At 32.8% G+C, this 15,481-nt stretch overlaps 1 protein-coding gene across 4 annotated transcripts in view; it reads left to right on the forward strand.

The window, feature by feature from the left end:
* LOC145293627 (CKLF-like MARVEL transmembrane domain-containing protein 7) overlaps positions 1-15,224 on the forward strand; it is a 71,170-nt gene extending 55,946 nt beyond the window's left edge. For all 4 annotated transcript variants that reach the window (XM_080140038.1, XM_080140040.1, XM_080140039.1 and 1 more), the window contains 4 exons: positions 981-1,117; positions 8,981-9,154; positions 9,947-10,045; positions 13,327-15,224. In XM_080140038.1, the coding sequence (XP_079996164.1) occupies positions 981-1,117; positions 8,981-9,154; positions 9,947-10,045; positions 13,327-13,458 (542 nt within the window). In that variant the 3' untranslated portion in view covers positions 13,459-15,224. The remainder of the gene's footprint in view (positions 1-980; positions 1,118-8,980; positions 9,155-9,946; positions 10,046-13,326) is intronic.
* The last annotated feature ends 257 nt before the right edge of the window (positions 15,225-15,481 follow it).

A 15,481-nucleotide genomic window follows, 5' to 3' on the forward strand; every position in this document is an offset into this window, starting at 1 on the left:
TATCATCTGGACATACCTCTATCATATGCTTATATCTCTGTTATATGAAAACATCTCTGTCATATGGACACTGGTATTTCATATGGATATAACTCTGTTATATGGAAAGACATATTTCGTATAAACACACTTCTTCATAAAAACAAATATCTATCATATACCGGTACAATTATCAAATAGTCACACCTCTGTTATAAGAACACACCTCTTTTATATGGATACGTACGTCATGCAAACACGCATCACAGTCATGTGAACAAATTCTTATTATATGGGCAGACCTCTTACATATGGATTCATGAATGTCATATAAATACATATTTGTGATATAAGTATACCTCTATCACATTACCACACATCAGTAATATCATTGCACCACTATTAAATAGATACACCTGTGTCATATGAACATACGTCTTCCATATGGACACACTTGTCATGCAAACAAATCAAAGTCATATGGAAACTTCCAGACATTCCTCTTTCACATAACTACACTTCTGTCTTAAGGACACTACTTTTTTATATAGACACATGTCATACAGACAAATTTAAGTCATATGGAAGCTCCCTTATTATATAAAAGCATATTTCTCATGCAAGTACACTTCTGTTATAAGCTCACCTTTTTCATGAGGTCATTCTGTCATAAAGACTCTCCGCTCATATAAATACACCACTCGTAAGGGCATTCCTCTCTCCTATAAGTACACCTCTGTCATAGGACATTCCTCTCTCATATAAGTACTTCTGTGCTATAAGGATATTCCTCTCATATAAGTATAACTGTATCATAACATTCCTCTCTCTCATATAAGTACACCTCTGTCATAAAGAAATTCCTCTCTCATATAATTAAACACACCTCTGTCATATAACTAAAATATTCCTGACATAATGTGTTACTTTATCTTCTGCTCAAATAGTACAGCGTAAAACTATTTTAAAATGCTTTTTGATTTTTCATCTTGTTTTCACAGCTTCCAGGATGTCAACTCCCGCAGGATATGGAACGATTCCAAAGGAGAATTCCGCAAACCCTGTCAGATTACTTGCAGGGCGAATGGATTCGTCTTTTGTCATGTCCCAAAGAGGAGCCATTAAATCTTTACAGATTGTGAGTAGAAAATTATGGTCCCTATTTGTTTCTCTTTTAATCATCTGTTGATAGAAATGGTTTTATTTCATATTTTGGAATCTGAAATACATGCCTTATACATTAGGGCCATCATCTGATGAACGCTTGTTCATAGCAGTAACGCATTTTTTACCATAGTAAGTGAATAAAATTATTGTGCATTGTTAGTAGCTGGGATACCTGATATTGTCAGGGTAAACCTTAATTCAAATATGATAACAAACACATACATACACTATTGCTTCAAAGATGGGTGTAACGTTGTAGTTACATGTTAACACTGATCCACACTTTGTATGAAGAGACAGTAGCAAAGGAACAAGAAAAGGAAGAAATTCGACTCAGCTTTTTCAATTGAAATAAAAGGCATTTATTCAGGGTACTTTCAAAAGCATTGCATCTTGTTTTAAAAGTCTCTTCGTTTGCCACATAGTTGACAAAACTCTGCCGTGTCGAACGTGTACTTTTAAGTCTCTGATGCTGGCACACTTTTCTTCCCTGTCTTCACCACGTGCTGGCTTTGTTCTTTCCTCTTGTTTTTTTGCTTCTCTTCCTCTGCTGTGACCTCAGTTCATGCACTGGCTTGGTCATTTGCATATGTGTCATGTGGCTGCTGCTGCTGCTGCTGCTGCTAAATACTCATCGGCAGGTCTGTTACATAGGAAGGTGAAGACAACGGCTGGAAATAGCAAGAATGAAAGTTTTTTGAGCTAATATATTTTATATATTTTTATTTATTAATTGTGTTACAGAAGATTCAATCAAATTAACAAGACACCTTCAGTTTGGTTGAACACTCAGTTGGATTTCTGTCTACCAAACTAAGCCAAAGATTATATATATATATGTATGTGTGTGTGTGTGTGTGTGTGTGTGTGTGTGTGTGGATAACAATATAGTTACATTCCAAGATTCAAATATTCATTTTTCATTCATTTTTCATGCGAAACAGCTCCGCCAGCATGTTAAAATTTCGGTACATTTTTACAGATCCGTTTCATTATGCAGAAACAAACAGTTATTATTATATCAATACGTCCTCTTTTCATGCATATACTCTTCAGAAAAATGAGAAATTCTTTATGTAGAATGCATGGCAATATAATGTCACGAGAAGAAAAAATTCATAGAAGACTCAACATCATGAATGTTTTCTGCTTGCAACATTATACTGTCATGCATTTTTTCTATCCAAGCAAAGAATTTCTAATTTTTCTGAAGAGTATATGCACGAAAAGAGCCTGTATTGACATAATAATAACCGTTTGTTTCTGCATAACAAATTAATCTGTAAAAATTTGGGTAAAATTTTTACAAGCTGGATGAGCTTTTTGCATGAAAAATAAATATTTGGAACTTGGAATGTAACTATACTGCTATTAATTTTTATATATATATATATACTTGGGAGTTACCAATTATCAGGGCCTGGAGGCCACTTGAGGGTAAGGGTTAATGAATGTAAGGTGGTAGTGTAGTAATCATAATAGTGTAAATTGAGTACAATTTGATTATTCATGGGGATGGCTCAAAAAGAATTTGTTTGCATTGGATTTGAAGGCTATTATGTTGTATTCAATCGGGAAGCAGGCCAGCAGAACAATGTTTCACAGGCCGCCAGTTCTGAGAAAGAAGCTTTGTTCATGAAATCTGCCTTTAGATATAGGCACAGATAGAGAGTGGGAGAAATCATATATAGTTGTTATAGTTAGTCAAATGCTTTTTTGTGAAAGTTTGGAAAGTAGGGGCCATAGATTGGAGTTCAGTCGAGCACGTTCCATGAAAATAACGATAGAGCAGAGACAGCCTCGTAACATCTCTTCTGTGGAGAAGAGGTTGCAGAGAAGAGAAAAGGGCACCACCTACTAGGTTTCGAAGCCGGTTTTAAACTCTGTCAATGTAGGTTAGCATTCGCTAAAAAGCTCCTGCCCAGATGTGGCAACAGTACTCCATTTTAGGATGTACTTGGCTCTTATACAGATAGAGGATTACATCAGCAGTGAGATACCTACTGGAGCGGTAGAGTGATCCAACCACTTTTCCAGTGATCTTGGCAACAGATTTGATGTATGTGTTCCATTTCAGATCAGGAGTGAAGGTCAGTCCCAGAAGTTTCCCAAGATGAGAACTATTCATTTCAATTGGGGCACGATAGGGGTCAGAGCGATTATGATGAAAGGAGTGAAGCCTGGTTTTCGATGCATTAAAATTAACCAGACACCTTTTTCCCCATTACACCACGTTCTCAACATCAGAAGAGAGGGAATCAAAAAGATCTTGGTTATTGCTGGCCTTTGAAATGTTGCTATAGATTGTTGCATAAATGTCTATGAATGATCTAAGAATGTGACTTGGGAGATCATTGATGAACATCAGGAAGAGGATGGAACCCTGAGGGACGCCAGTGTTAATACAATGAGTTTCTGATTTCTGCCTATGAATGACTACTCTTATAAGCCTATCAGAGAGAAAGGATTTTATAATTAAGAGGTCATTTGCAGCTATTCAATAGCTGGCGATCTTGTGAAGTAGACATTTATATCATACTCTATCAAAAGCCTTTGATATGTCAAGAGCTATTGCTTTAGAAATGAAGATTTGCTAAACCTGTGTGATATAACAATTAGTACATCAACTGTAGATCTAACAGAACAGAAACCATATTGCATGTCACTGAGCAGGTTATTTTTGCTGAGGTGGTTGACCACTTCTCTGTTTATCACAGATTCCTGCAACTTACTAGTGATACATAGGAGACTGATTAATCTGTACTATGATGGTGCTCTGTTATTATATTTAACATACATCGAGCTTCTAAACAAAAATGATTGGTATACACAAAGAGTGAAATATAATTATAAACACACACACACACACACACACACACACATATATACATTTTAAATTAACCTTTTAATTACAATTCCTTCTCAAGAAATAAAATATTAAGCAAAATCAATTCTGAGATCGTAGATGTAAACAAAACTGATACGAAACTATCGTAGACCAAAGAGAATATAGTTAGGCTATATAAATTTAAACTAGTATTCGAGGGTGTGGTTTAGTATTTAGAAAATAAATCAATTAAATAAATAATTTGGAGAAGAAAAATAATTACTCAAATTACAAAAAAAAAAAAAAACACACGGAAGATTAGTGTAATATTAAGATAGATAATTGGTTGCAATATAATTTAAAAAGTAGAAATACGAAAATAGGGCGATTTATAAATTCTATGACAAACGGAAAATAAACAAGAACTTAAAAGAGTTGAATGGAGGTCGGCTGATCTCTTAAATAGGGGTTAGAAATATGGTCATATATGTATAAATAGTGTATCTCAACGTCTGAAGAGAGGCCGTTTTTGGAATATTTTTGAATGACATAATGTTAAAATTGTCCGAATGGTCACAAAACAAGTGTAACGGATATGAAAATACACAATATGATGCCCTCATTTTTTATTTTATTGTCTTGATTTTGTGTAAATATTATATTCATATAATAATAATATTGCTCGATTATGAAAACTGATAATCATCAAGCGAAATAATTGAGTCAATATATTTTAATATATTAAAATTTTATTGGTATATGAACATTACTGAATTTTGATATATTTTAATATATTAAAATTTTATTGGTATATGAACATTACTGAATTTTGATATATTTTAATATATTAAAATTTTATTGGTATATGAACATTACTGAATTTTGATATATTTTAATATATTAAAATTTTATTGGTATATGAACATTACTGAATTTTGATATATTTTAATATATTAAAATTTTATTGGTATATGAACATTACTGAATTTTGATATATTTTAATATATTAAAATTTTATTGGTATATGAACATTACTGAATTTTGATATATTTTAATATATTAAAATTTTATTGGTATATGAACATTACTGAATTTTGATATATTTTAATATATTAAAATTTTATTGGTATATGAACATTACTGAATTTTGATATATTTTAATATATTAAAATTTTTTGTTAAAAATGTTAATAAGGTATATATTTATAATATAAAGTTGAACGTCTGTGTGTGCCTGGTCACGAATAGGCTCCTATATGGTTGACTATTATAGAAAACTGATCACATATAATGATAGAAGATGTATCGAGACACAGGAATGGGTATGTTTGATCTGGCATAATGATGATTCATTAAAATTGTGGAAGTATGGGAATAAAAAATTTAAAAATTAAAAAAAAACGTTTACAAGTGTTTTTGATATAGATGTACATAATAACACTTTGATAAGTGTGTTTTAACTTAAATAGAGATGGCATAATAAAATTGTGGGGTCTGCGTTCGCGCCTGGCCCCCATAGAATGAAAATAGGCACAAACTTTAATAAAGACTTTTCATATCTGTTTGCGTAAGTATACTTTGATAATTATGTTTCAGTTTGAAGAAATGTGGTATAAAAAAATTATGGGGTGTTCGTTTGCGCCTGACCTCCATAGAATGGACATATGTCACAAAGTTTAACAAGTTTTTTTTAATATAGATCCACAGAATATTGTGATAAGTGTTTTAGTGTGAACAGGAATGGTATAATAAATTATGGGGTTTATCTATTTTATTTTTACTTTCATCATATTTTGCTTTGGTTTTGATGCCCCCAAATTCGAAGCTATCTCTTTACAACCCTTCCTTTTCATAACCTATTATACTTTCATAAATCAGAGTCCATTTTCTGTAGGCTGTTTTTGAACCCAGTCAACGACGGGTACTTTTGCTAGTATATATATATATATATATATATATATATATTTTGCTAATTCCTACCCTCTGATGAGAAGGAAAGTATTTCTTCGAAACTCCGCGGATTAAAGACTATCCACTTATCTAGTGTTTCCTTTTCAGATTAAATATGTTTTTAACTCATTTCAAAGTGTTTTTTAACATGTTTTATTAACTGTTTGCTCGTATATATATATATATATATATATATATATATATATATATATATATTAGTGTTCGGACGATTAATTGGAATCGGGAATTGGAAAAATCAGAAGATTTGGGGGTATCGGAATCGGTATCGGAATCGCAAAAATTGATGCCTATTTTCCGATGTCAAAACGATTCTTTTAATTGTCTTTTTTTTTATTTGATTTTGTTTAAACTAAAATCTTCCGTTGCTGGTAATAATGAGAAAATAATAAATATTTATTAATTTTTAATTACCAGTAAAGCTAAAATCGATAGATCATCCTCCACAAGTGTATTTTGATGTTTTATAAAAATATCTGCATATTTAACATGTGTCTTTACGAAAATCAGGGAAAAATAACAATCTTATAGTTAGATAATTAGAGATTCATAAAGAATCGGAATCGGTAATTGTATCGGAATCGGGAATTTAGCACAGAATCAGTAATTGTATTGACATCTGTAAAAATTATTGGAATCGTCCCATCACTAATATATATATATATATATATGTATATATATATATATATATATATATATATATATATATTTAAATAAGGGAGTAGTCACCAACAATGTGTATTTTTTAACATTATTTTATTGTTCCGTGTCTTGGTTTTTCATTGAGAATTATGTTTGGATCATTGTAATAATGTTTTTAAGTCATTGAAATCGTTTACGCGCGTTTCAGACGGTCTGTGATGCGTCCTCGTCAGAAATTATTATATATATATATATATATATATATATATATATATATATATATATATATATATATATATAAATGAAACTACAATATATATATATATATATATATATATATATATATATATAAATGAAACTACAATATATGTATATATAAATGAAACTACAAAGATAAATATTATCAGAACTTATCAGGATATTAGAAAGCTCAATGTACTAGATAGAGCAATAAAAAAACAAGAAAATCAGCAATGAATAAATTACAATATTTATTAATGCATCAAATATTTAAACAAGAAATAATAATAAAGAATAAAAATGCCTGATCCTTAACTTACTTTATCAGTAAATAGAAACCAGGAAAAGACTCTATTACTGGTTAGCATAAATTTGAAAAGGTATTAAAACAATCTTTTTTGTGAGCTAAATGACATCTTCAATGTATCAATATATATATATACTAGCGGGACCTGTAGAAATTCCACAGAGGACTCATTCATATGTAATATATTGATGTTGGCATTCTATAGATGTTCAGCGTAAATGGAGACGCTCTGATATTATTGTAGCTCTTTTGTTAAAACTGCAAAAGTATTTATCTAAGCTAGCAGGGACGCCCGGCGTAGCCCGGTCATAAGGTACGCTTAAATATATTTTAATTCTTTCAGATTTCATATAAATAATTGTAGAGTTAATGTTCTATCGATTTTTATATATTATAAAGTTGCGATTTCAAAAATAAAAAAAATATATCCATATGACTTGGGTGCATCAGTTTGAATTGAAACCAAAACCAAAACCAAAACCAAAACTTATGAAAAAAAAAAAAAAAAATATATATATATATATATATATATATATATATATATATATATATATATATATATATATATACAACTTGAGTTCTTTCAGCTATAATCGAAACTGAAACCAAAACTTATGAAGAATTGTTGATAAAATTATTTATAAAAAAAATTAGATTACTGGACTGCCATCAGCTATAGTCGAAACCAAAACAAAAGTAGCTAAATATATTTAATGATACAGAGTAAATAATTAAGAATACAGAATAACAAAATCCCTGAAAGAGAAAATTTATTCCTTCTTACTTTTCTTACCTAGCTTAAAAAAATGGTCGAGAAACAGACAAATCTCAAGGAAATTTGTCTTAGATTTCTACATTGTCTGTACGTTTGTATCGGCTGCTTCCTCACCGCAAACTGCTTAAAAAGTCTGTGTCAAACATGTGACACAATTTCGCTTTAACAATTCGATACCTGTTTCAAGCATGTTTTATCTAGATGTAACAAAATGGTGTGCTTTCTTGGTAAAATAGCACAATGGACGCATGTGAGAAAAGTACTGTAGTCTAATGAAAATATTAGTAGCAGCAGCAGTTAAAGCACATATGCAAATTGACAAGTGTGCATGTGCTAATGTCACGGAAGAAGAAGGAGAGAAAAAGCAAAAGAAAAAAAGAATACCACATGGTCGAACAGGAGAAGCAAGTTGCATGCCAGGGAAGATGGGCATATGAGGGTGAGAAAAGCGCTGGCTAGGGCCACATGAAGTGGCAGGGAGAGAGACTTTTAAAAAGCATATGTTATGTAGCAGAGCTTTGTAAAATACATGGGTGTGCGAAAACACTTTTGAAAGATAATGAAATGCGTTATTGTTGGAAGAACCATGAATAAATGCTTTTCATTTGCATTAAAAAAAAAAATGCTGAGTCGGATTTTTATTTCCTAGCTTATTTGTTTGTTCTTGCGACGGTACCAGACAATGTGTGGGTCCAAGTGGTTGAAATGCAATGACACGGTTAAAGTGTAACAGCCAACCCTATCGATTCACTCACTGGGTGCTATGGGTATATTTTCGTTTGCCGTCAGCTTGTTCAGACAAGTACTTAATTAAACATTCTTGAAATTCATACTAGTTAACATAATCTCTACCTACCAGCATAGGGCCCCAAAACATATTTCGAGATGAGACCTCTTTATCAAATACTTCAAGTGAACTATATCAACTTATGAACCAAAAATTAAGATGTATTAAAATAATAGTGAATGATATTTTTTTTAGGATTTCTCTAAAGTTATAATTTAACCCATTTGACACCCACTGTTATTGCCTCGCCTCTTTCATTCTGTTTCCAATCTGTTCTTTCTTTTATAGATTCTCTCATTGGCTGCCTTCATCAGTGCCTGCATCAATCCATGGTGGGTACGGTGGGGAGGAGGATGGGTTCAATTTGTGACCATAGCAGCCTTTTCATGGGCCCTCCTCTCTTACTGTTTTCACTTTTGTAACGCCTTTAGTAACCGATCCGCTCAATGCTTCCATTTTACGGTGAGTTACAATCTCATACTCAACTGAAACCAATTTGTCACATGAAACAACAGTTTGTCATCAATGAAATTACAATTGTTATATTTGTTGTCCACATATAACAACCAAAGGAATCATTCTACCTAAATTTTGGCCCTTGATAAAATCTGACCACTGCTGCTTTGCCCCTACTAAAGATTGACCTCTGTTTAAATTTGAACATGACTGAAGTTTTGCCTCTATTTAGGTTTGGCCTCGACTTAAATATGACTCTTGTTTAAGTATGACCTCTGCTTAAGTTTGGCCGATACACAGGTCTAACCTCTGCTAAAGTTTGGCCACTACTTAAGTCTGGCCCTATTTAATTTGGTCTCTACTTTAGTTTGGCAAGTTACACAAGTCTAATCTTAGCTAAAGTTTAGTTTCTACTTAATCCGGTTCTTATTTAGTCTGGTGTCTGTTTAAGTTTAGCCCATACACAAGTGTAACTTTATCTAAGGTTTGGCTCCTTACTTAAGTTTGGGTCCTACTTACTCTAGTTTTTGCTTAAGTTTTGTTTCTATTCAAATCTAACCTCTGCTAAAGTCTGGTTCCTGCTCAAGTCTTGTCCTTGCTTAAGTGTTGTATTTTTCTTTAGGCTGGGCTCAAACTCAAATATAGTTCCTCCTTAAATCTGGCCTCGTCTTAATTTTGGCCTCTACTAAAGTATAGTATCCACTTAAGTTTGGCCTTGGCTTAGCTTTGATTCTTCTTTGGCCTTAGAAAAAAATGAGTAAATGTAAATATTGTAACATTTTCTTTTCTTCGTTTCAGGAAGCCATTGTCTACAGTATTTTCACTGTGTGCCTTTTATCAGCTGGAATCATTTCCGCTAACAGAGCCTACAGCAGAAGCAGCATTGTAGCATCAACTGTAAGTCAGAAATGTTTCTTGTTAACATTTATGATTTAATCAAAATTTTATCCCAATAGGAGTTACCTTGGCCTCAAAGCCAACAGAGTATGAGACATTTTTGAAATGGCCTTTTCTCTGTTGACTGAGGAATTGTAACACGTCCTGCTAGGAGGGCTACCCTCCTAGGCTGCTGCCTCCTGTCTTTTGGGTGGCGTAAGTTTATTGCTTACTGTTTGAGACGCCCTTGCTGGAGAATGCCAACGGAGCTGCCCAGGCAATTTTAAAATGGTCAGAGTGCTCCACCTTTCGGACACTGGCGTTACTTTCTCCACCTTCCTGACCCTGTGTCACATTTTCCTGCGGTCGAGAAGGAAGTGAATAACATCTTTCTGTGGCCACACAGCATGATGATGACTGCTTAGGCCATTCTTACAAAGCCAGAGTGCCAGCACCCTTCTAATACACTGGCATTTCAGTTGTTCACCTTCCTGTTTTTTACCACATCTTCCAATGGTAGACGGAAAGTAAATATCGCCAAGACAATCTGAAAAAGCAGAGTGCAGATAGGGGTGTTGAGAAGCAGAGAGCAAATGCGATGAGAGGAAGACAACATATCTTAAAGTTGAAAGACACTCAGAGGACAGAGAAAAATGGAAAGAGAGCTAGTTGCTAGATTATTCTTCTTGTCAGTCAACATGGAGAAGGTGATAGCAACTGATTTTTGTAAACCTTATTATGTAAGTGTGCTTGGCTATAGATTTGCAGTATGAAGAAAAGAAGGTGGGAGGAGAAAAATGAATAAAAAGGTGGAAAAAGGTAGTAGTCAGAGTATCAGTTTTAAAGTTTGATATCGGCCAACAATTCAGAATTCATTTTCTTTTTTTTTTTTAGCCATGAACGTCGGCTGCTACTGCTTTTGCTTTGAATATTAACTAATACACATTTTTTTTTTAACTGTTTTGTTGATTTGTTTGTAAAGATTGCTAGATTTGTTCTTTTCTCTGTTAACTGAGGAACAGCAAAACGTCCTGTGCAGTTCTAGGAGATCCACCTTCTTCTCTTCAATTTAAATCAACTTTCATTCAACAGTTTTTTCATCAACATAAAACATGGTCTTGAAAGAGAAGCATGCATATTAAACAGGTTCATTCTGCTGACGTATATATACTATTGCTGTGATTTCGTGGGCCAGTAATAATCAAGCCAAACACTGTGGTAGAGTTAGCAAAAAAAATGTATTAAAAACAGTATGCTATAAAAATACACGTCATGATTCTTGAGCCATAACTGTCATGAATCACTTCCATGACGTTTAGATGCAACTGTATTTATTGTCTTCGGGTAAGTCTATTTATTCCTGAAATGTGTAGATCGTCTTACCCTATAAACAACTATAGAAATGTAATTGAGTCCAAATCGTTAGTCTCGCCTCTTCTGCAAGTCATAGTAAGAGACGAGCCAACAAATATTACATTCCATTCACGTTGGTATCTTGACTGGAACTGTTTATATTTGGGCATAAAACAGTTTCTGAGAACATGGGAATAGTGTGCATGTGCAATGCGTTCTAATCAACCGATGTATCAACACATAAATCTGAACATGCTTGCGTTATTTGATAGAATCAGATATCAATCACTACATTAGAGATTGAGATGATGATGGTGATGATGATGGTGATGGTGATGATGATGATGATGATGATGATGATGATGATGATGATGATGATGATGATGGTGATGGTGATGATGATGATGATGATGATGATGATGATGATGATGATGATGATGATGATGATGATGATGATGATGATGATGATCGCCTGTCTCGTGAGACAATGGTTTTCTGCATCTGATGCACCGCAGCATCTACTGTGGCGATACAGCTGTCTCTCCAGATGCAGACTTGGGCGGGTGATAAGAAGACCTAGGTTTACCAAGTTACCAGGGCGCCCACTTTCGGGGTAGCAGACAAAGTCAGACAGAATTGCAAGCCAATACGGTTGGAACCAGCACAGCTACAAGAGTTGCAGGAAAGGTATTGCGGTGCTTCACAATCCACACATTGGCACTCCAAACCAAATTTTTGGCAAAATACATTTCCTTAGCCTTTGTCTTTCCTAATGCATCCACAAGGTAGTGAAATTATTTGCAAGAGATTGTTGTTGGTTGGTTGGTTGGTTTTGTTTTATGGCATATCAACCCTTTTCAGGTTATTTAATGCCGATTCCAGTGATTTTGAAGAAAAAACTTTTAATAGAATATATTTGTTTTTGTTTTTTTCAACGATGGTTTATAATAAGTAAAGTCTTTGTTTGGATGAATAACGCATACAGAAGTCGGCAAGTTTAAATGCAAAAATGTTTATTTCAACTTATCACCATATTTGTATTAGTTTGTGCAATAACTCCATGTGGAACGGATCTGTCCACCCCAACTTCTCTCTTGAACTCACCCGGCCTTTGAGCTCAGGGTTTCGATTAAGACAGAATGCAAATAGTCCTGCATGTCAACAGAACTTCAATATGGTATATAAATAAACTCTTTTTTTCTAAAGCGCTGTCTCTAATCTTTTGTGGCCATCCATACACATGAACGCACATTTCTATTACTAACTTAGACCCACACATACATGAACTCTTTTTCTTTTAACAGGCCTGTCTATTCATTCATCTACATCTCTACACAGAAATTCTTTCCAATACTAACCCTTTCTCTATCCAAGTCATACTAACTAAGATAACCAATAAAGTTGTTATTAAATGTTAGAATGAGACTTCTTGTCGTTCTTATTTCTACACCTATTTCTACATAACTAACACATACCACAACATAGCATATTGCTACATAGATTAGAACTGTTCTTTATCTCCACTTCATCACATCACTTCTCTGAACATGTCAACTTAGTTTATGAAATAAAACTGTAATCTTAAGGAGATATCAATCATATCAGTTATTATAGGTGCTACAGGGCTTATGAACCTGAAGTCCTACCTAACTGATATTTCTGGGGAACCAAGTGCAAAAGAGACCCAGACTTAAGGGAACAATGAGGATACTAAAAAGAGCTCTCGGTTGGTTTCAATAAAAAGCAAGGGAATGTTGGCAGCTGGTTTGGCTGACCCATACCCAGCATTACAATCTTCAAAGAAAGAAAATGAAAAAAAAAAAAGTGGAAATTTCCTATTTTTGTGTAAAACATTCCACATTACAGATTTATTTTATCGTCAAGATTTTATTTATTTAAAGTTTTTTTTTATTTACTTTTGTTTTATTTTATTTTATTTTTTCTTATAGATATTCACCATTATAACAACAGTCCTGTTTGCTGTTGAGGCGATTTTACTTTTTCGAGATTGGCAAGATTTAAGAGGCTCAAGTGGATCTCAAACTCCAGTCAGTGGATCAAGCACAAACCCAAATGCATAAAAAAAAACAACTAAAATCTCTGCAAATCGAGTTAACCGTTTAACATTCACATGTGATTTTTTGTTGCAGTCATACAAATGTCGCTTTGCACATTTGTTGCTCTTCTTTTTTTTTTTAATAAATATTACTTTTATCGACATAAATTATTTTAATAGACAACACGGTTGGTAAATTAGTCCCAAAACTATTTTTTGCTTTATCTATTCATTTGTGACCTTCTTGTGGTATAAAACATAAATCTTTAATACTTAATAAAAGACATGAGCATATTACATTACCATAAATATCGGTCCTGAGCAAAGTAACCATCTTGTTTCGTCATTTGTTTAGGTTAGATACCATCCTTCGTGTGACTAGACATGATGGCTACTTTGCTTAGAACCAATATTTATGGTAACTTAATATGCTTGGTCGAGTCATACCAGAAACTTAATAAAAATGGTACTTGACGCTCTCTTGTTAAACACTCAGCATAATAAGAGAAGGATCAAGGGTAAGGGGAGTAATCCTAGGAATGAAGTGGCACCCTCCCCTATACCTCGGTGTAGTAGCTCATGAAAGTGTCACCTTTGACTATAATTGGCCTCTTAGCTTTTTAAGTTCTTCTTCGTTATAATAGCAAAATTCGAAAATCGAAATATTGAATTTCGACTAAAACCAATGGTATCTACTTAATTATCATGTCACAATAATAAAAATATCCAAAACTAAAGAAAAACGATAAGGCAAAAATTAATTATTTAAGAAAATAGTTTTCGATAAAATTTGCAAGTTTTGCTTATATAATAAACTGAATAGCGCGCATAATAGCAGGGGAGATAATTAATTTCTGAAAAGTTTCTAAAACTTGGGCAAATTCGGGAGACATGAGTTATTTCCCTTACCTTACAAACAAACCTGACGAAATTGTTTTTTTCTTTGAATTGTGGAAATAAGTGTTTTCCAGTAATATTTAACTAATGGCGACATGAAAATTAAGTAGATAACACTGTTTCTAGTTAAAATTAGCAAAATAGTTAAGTAGTTATCATTGTTTTTTTTTTAAATAAGGACTCAATTATTCGACTGTCGAATTTCACTAACGAAAAACAGTGTTTTATTATGCTCATAATATGCACAGATAGGTCACTTAGGAATTGGTAAAGTAAATTATTATTATTATTATTATTATTATTATTATTATTAATAATAATAATAATAATAATAATAATAATAATAATTTTCCGGCTGTATTTAATTTAAAATATTGGTGCTAGTGCAGTACTGCAGTAGTGCACTTACTGATCGGCGCTATTTTTTAAATCGTATTTCCAAGTTTAATTAAAGTTTTATTATATGTTTTTTTTTATTCAATTGTAAGGTTAAAATACAGATTAAGTACAAAACACCCTCCCCTCCCCATGTTAAGAATGGCTTTTTAAATAATAATGTTATTATTTCAGCACGGGTCAATAAGTGCACTAGTACCAAAATATTTTTTGTCGCGAATCGTTTACTCTCTTTTGTCTTTTCTGGATTATCTTAAACAATGATTGGACGGAACCATTTAAATACCAAGTCTAAATTATACACTTTTTGATGCAGTGAAAACACGAGCGCCCAGAGGCTGCTTATAATGCACAACTTAACATTGTCCCAACTGACCATCTGACGTGAAAAAACCTTTTTTCTCCAAATTGTGTATAATGTTTTGTAGTAACAAAATTCGGACTGAAATTAACTTTTGCTAAAAACAAAACAAAGCAAAAAAAAAAAAGGAAAGAAAACATTGATTTAAACATGCAATTGTTTTATTTGTACCTTATTTGTCATAATCTGAATTTCAATAACTATCAAATATATTTACCGATGTTGAAATAAAATATACAAAATAAATCTTAAAAGAAAATATCTTGCTGCCTTCAAAATTATCAAAGTGATAGTTATCTTCCTTGAATAACGGTTAATGGGCCAGCTTTACAAACTCACTTCGATGCCTGAATTTAAATATTTAAATGTTTGCTTCAAATTATGATTTTCTTTT

This window comes from Euprymna scolopes, chromosome 2 (genome assembly GCF_053919585.1).
Source record: "Euprymna scolopes isolate OS-2025 chromosome 2, ASM5391958v1, whole genome shotgun sequence".
In the NCBI taxonomy this organism is placed as follows: domain Eukaryota; kingdom Metazoa; phylum Mollusca; class Cephalopoda; order Sepiida; family Sepiolidae; genus Euprymna; species Euprymna scolopes.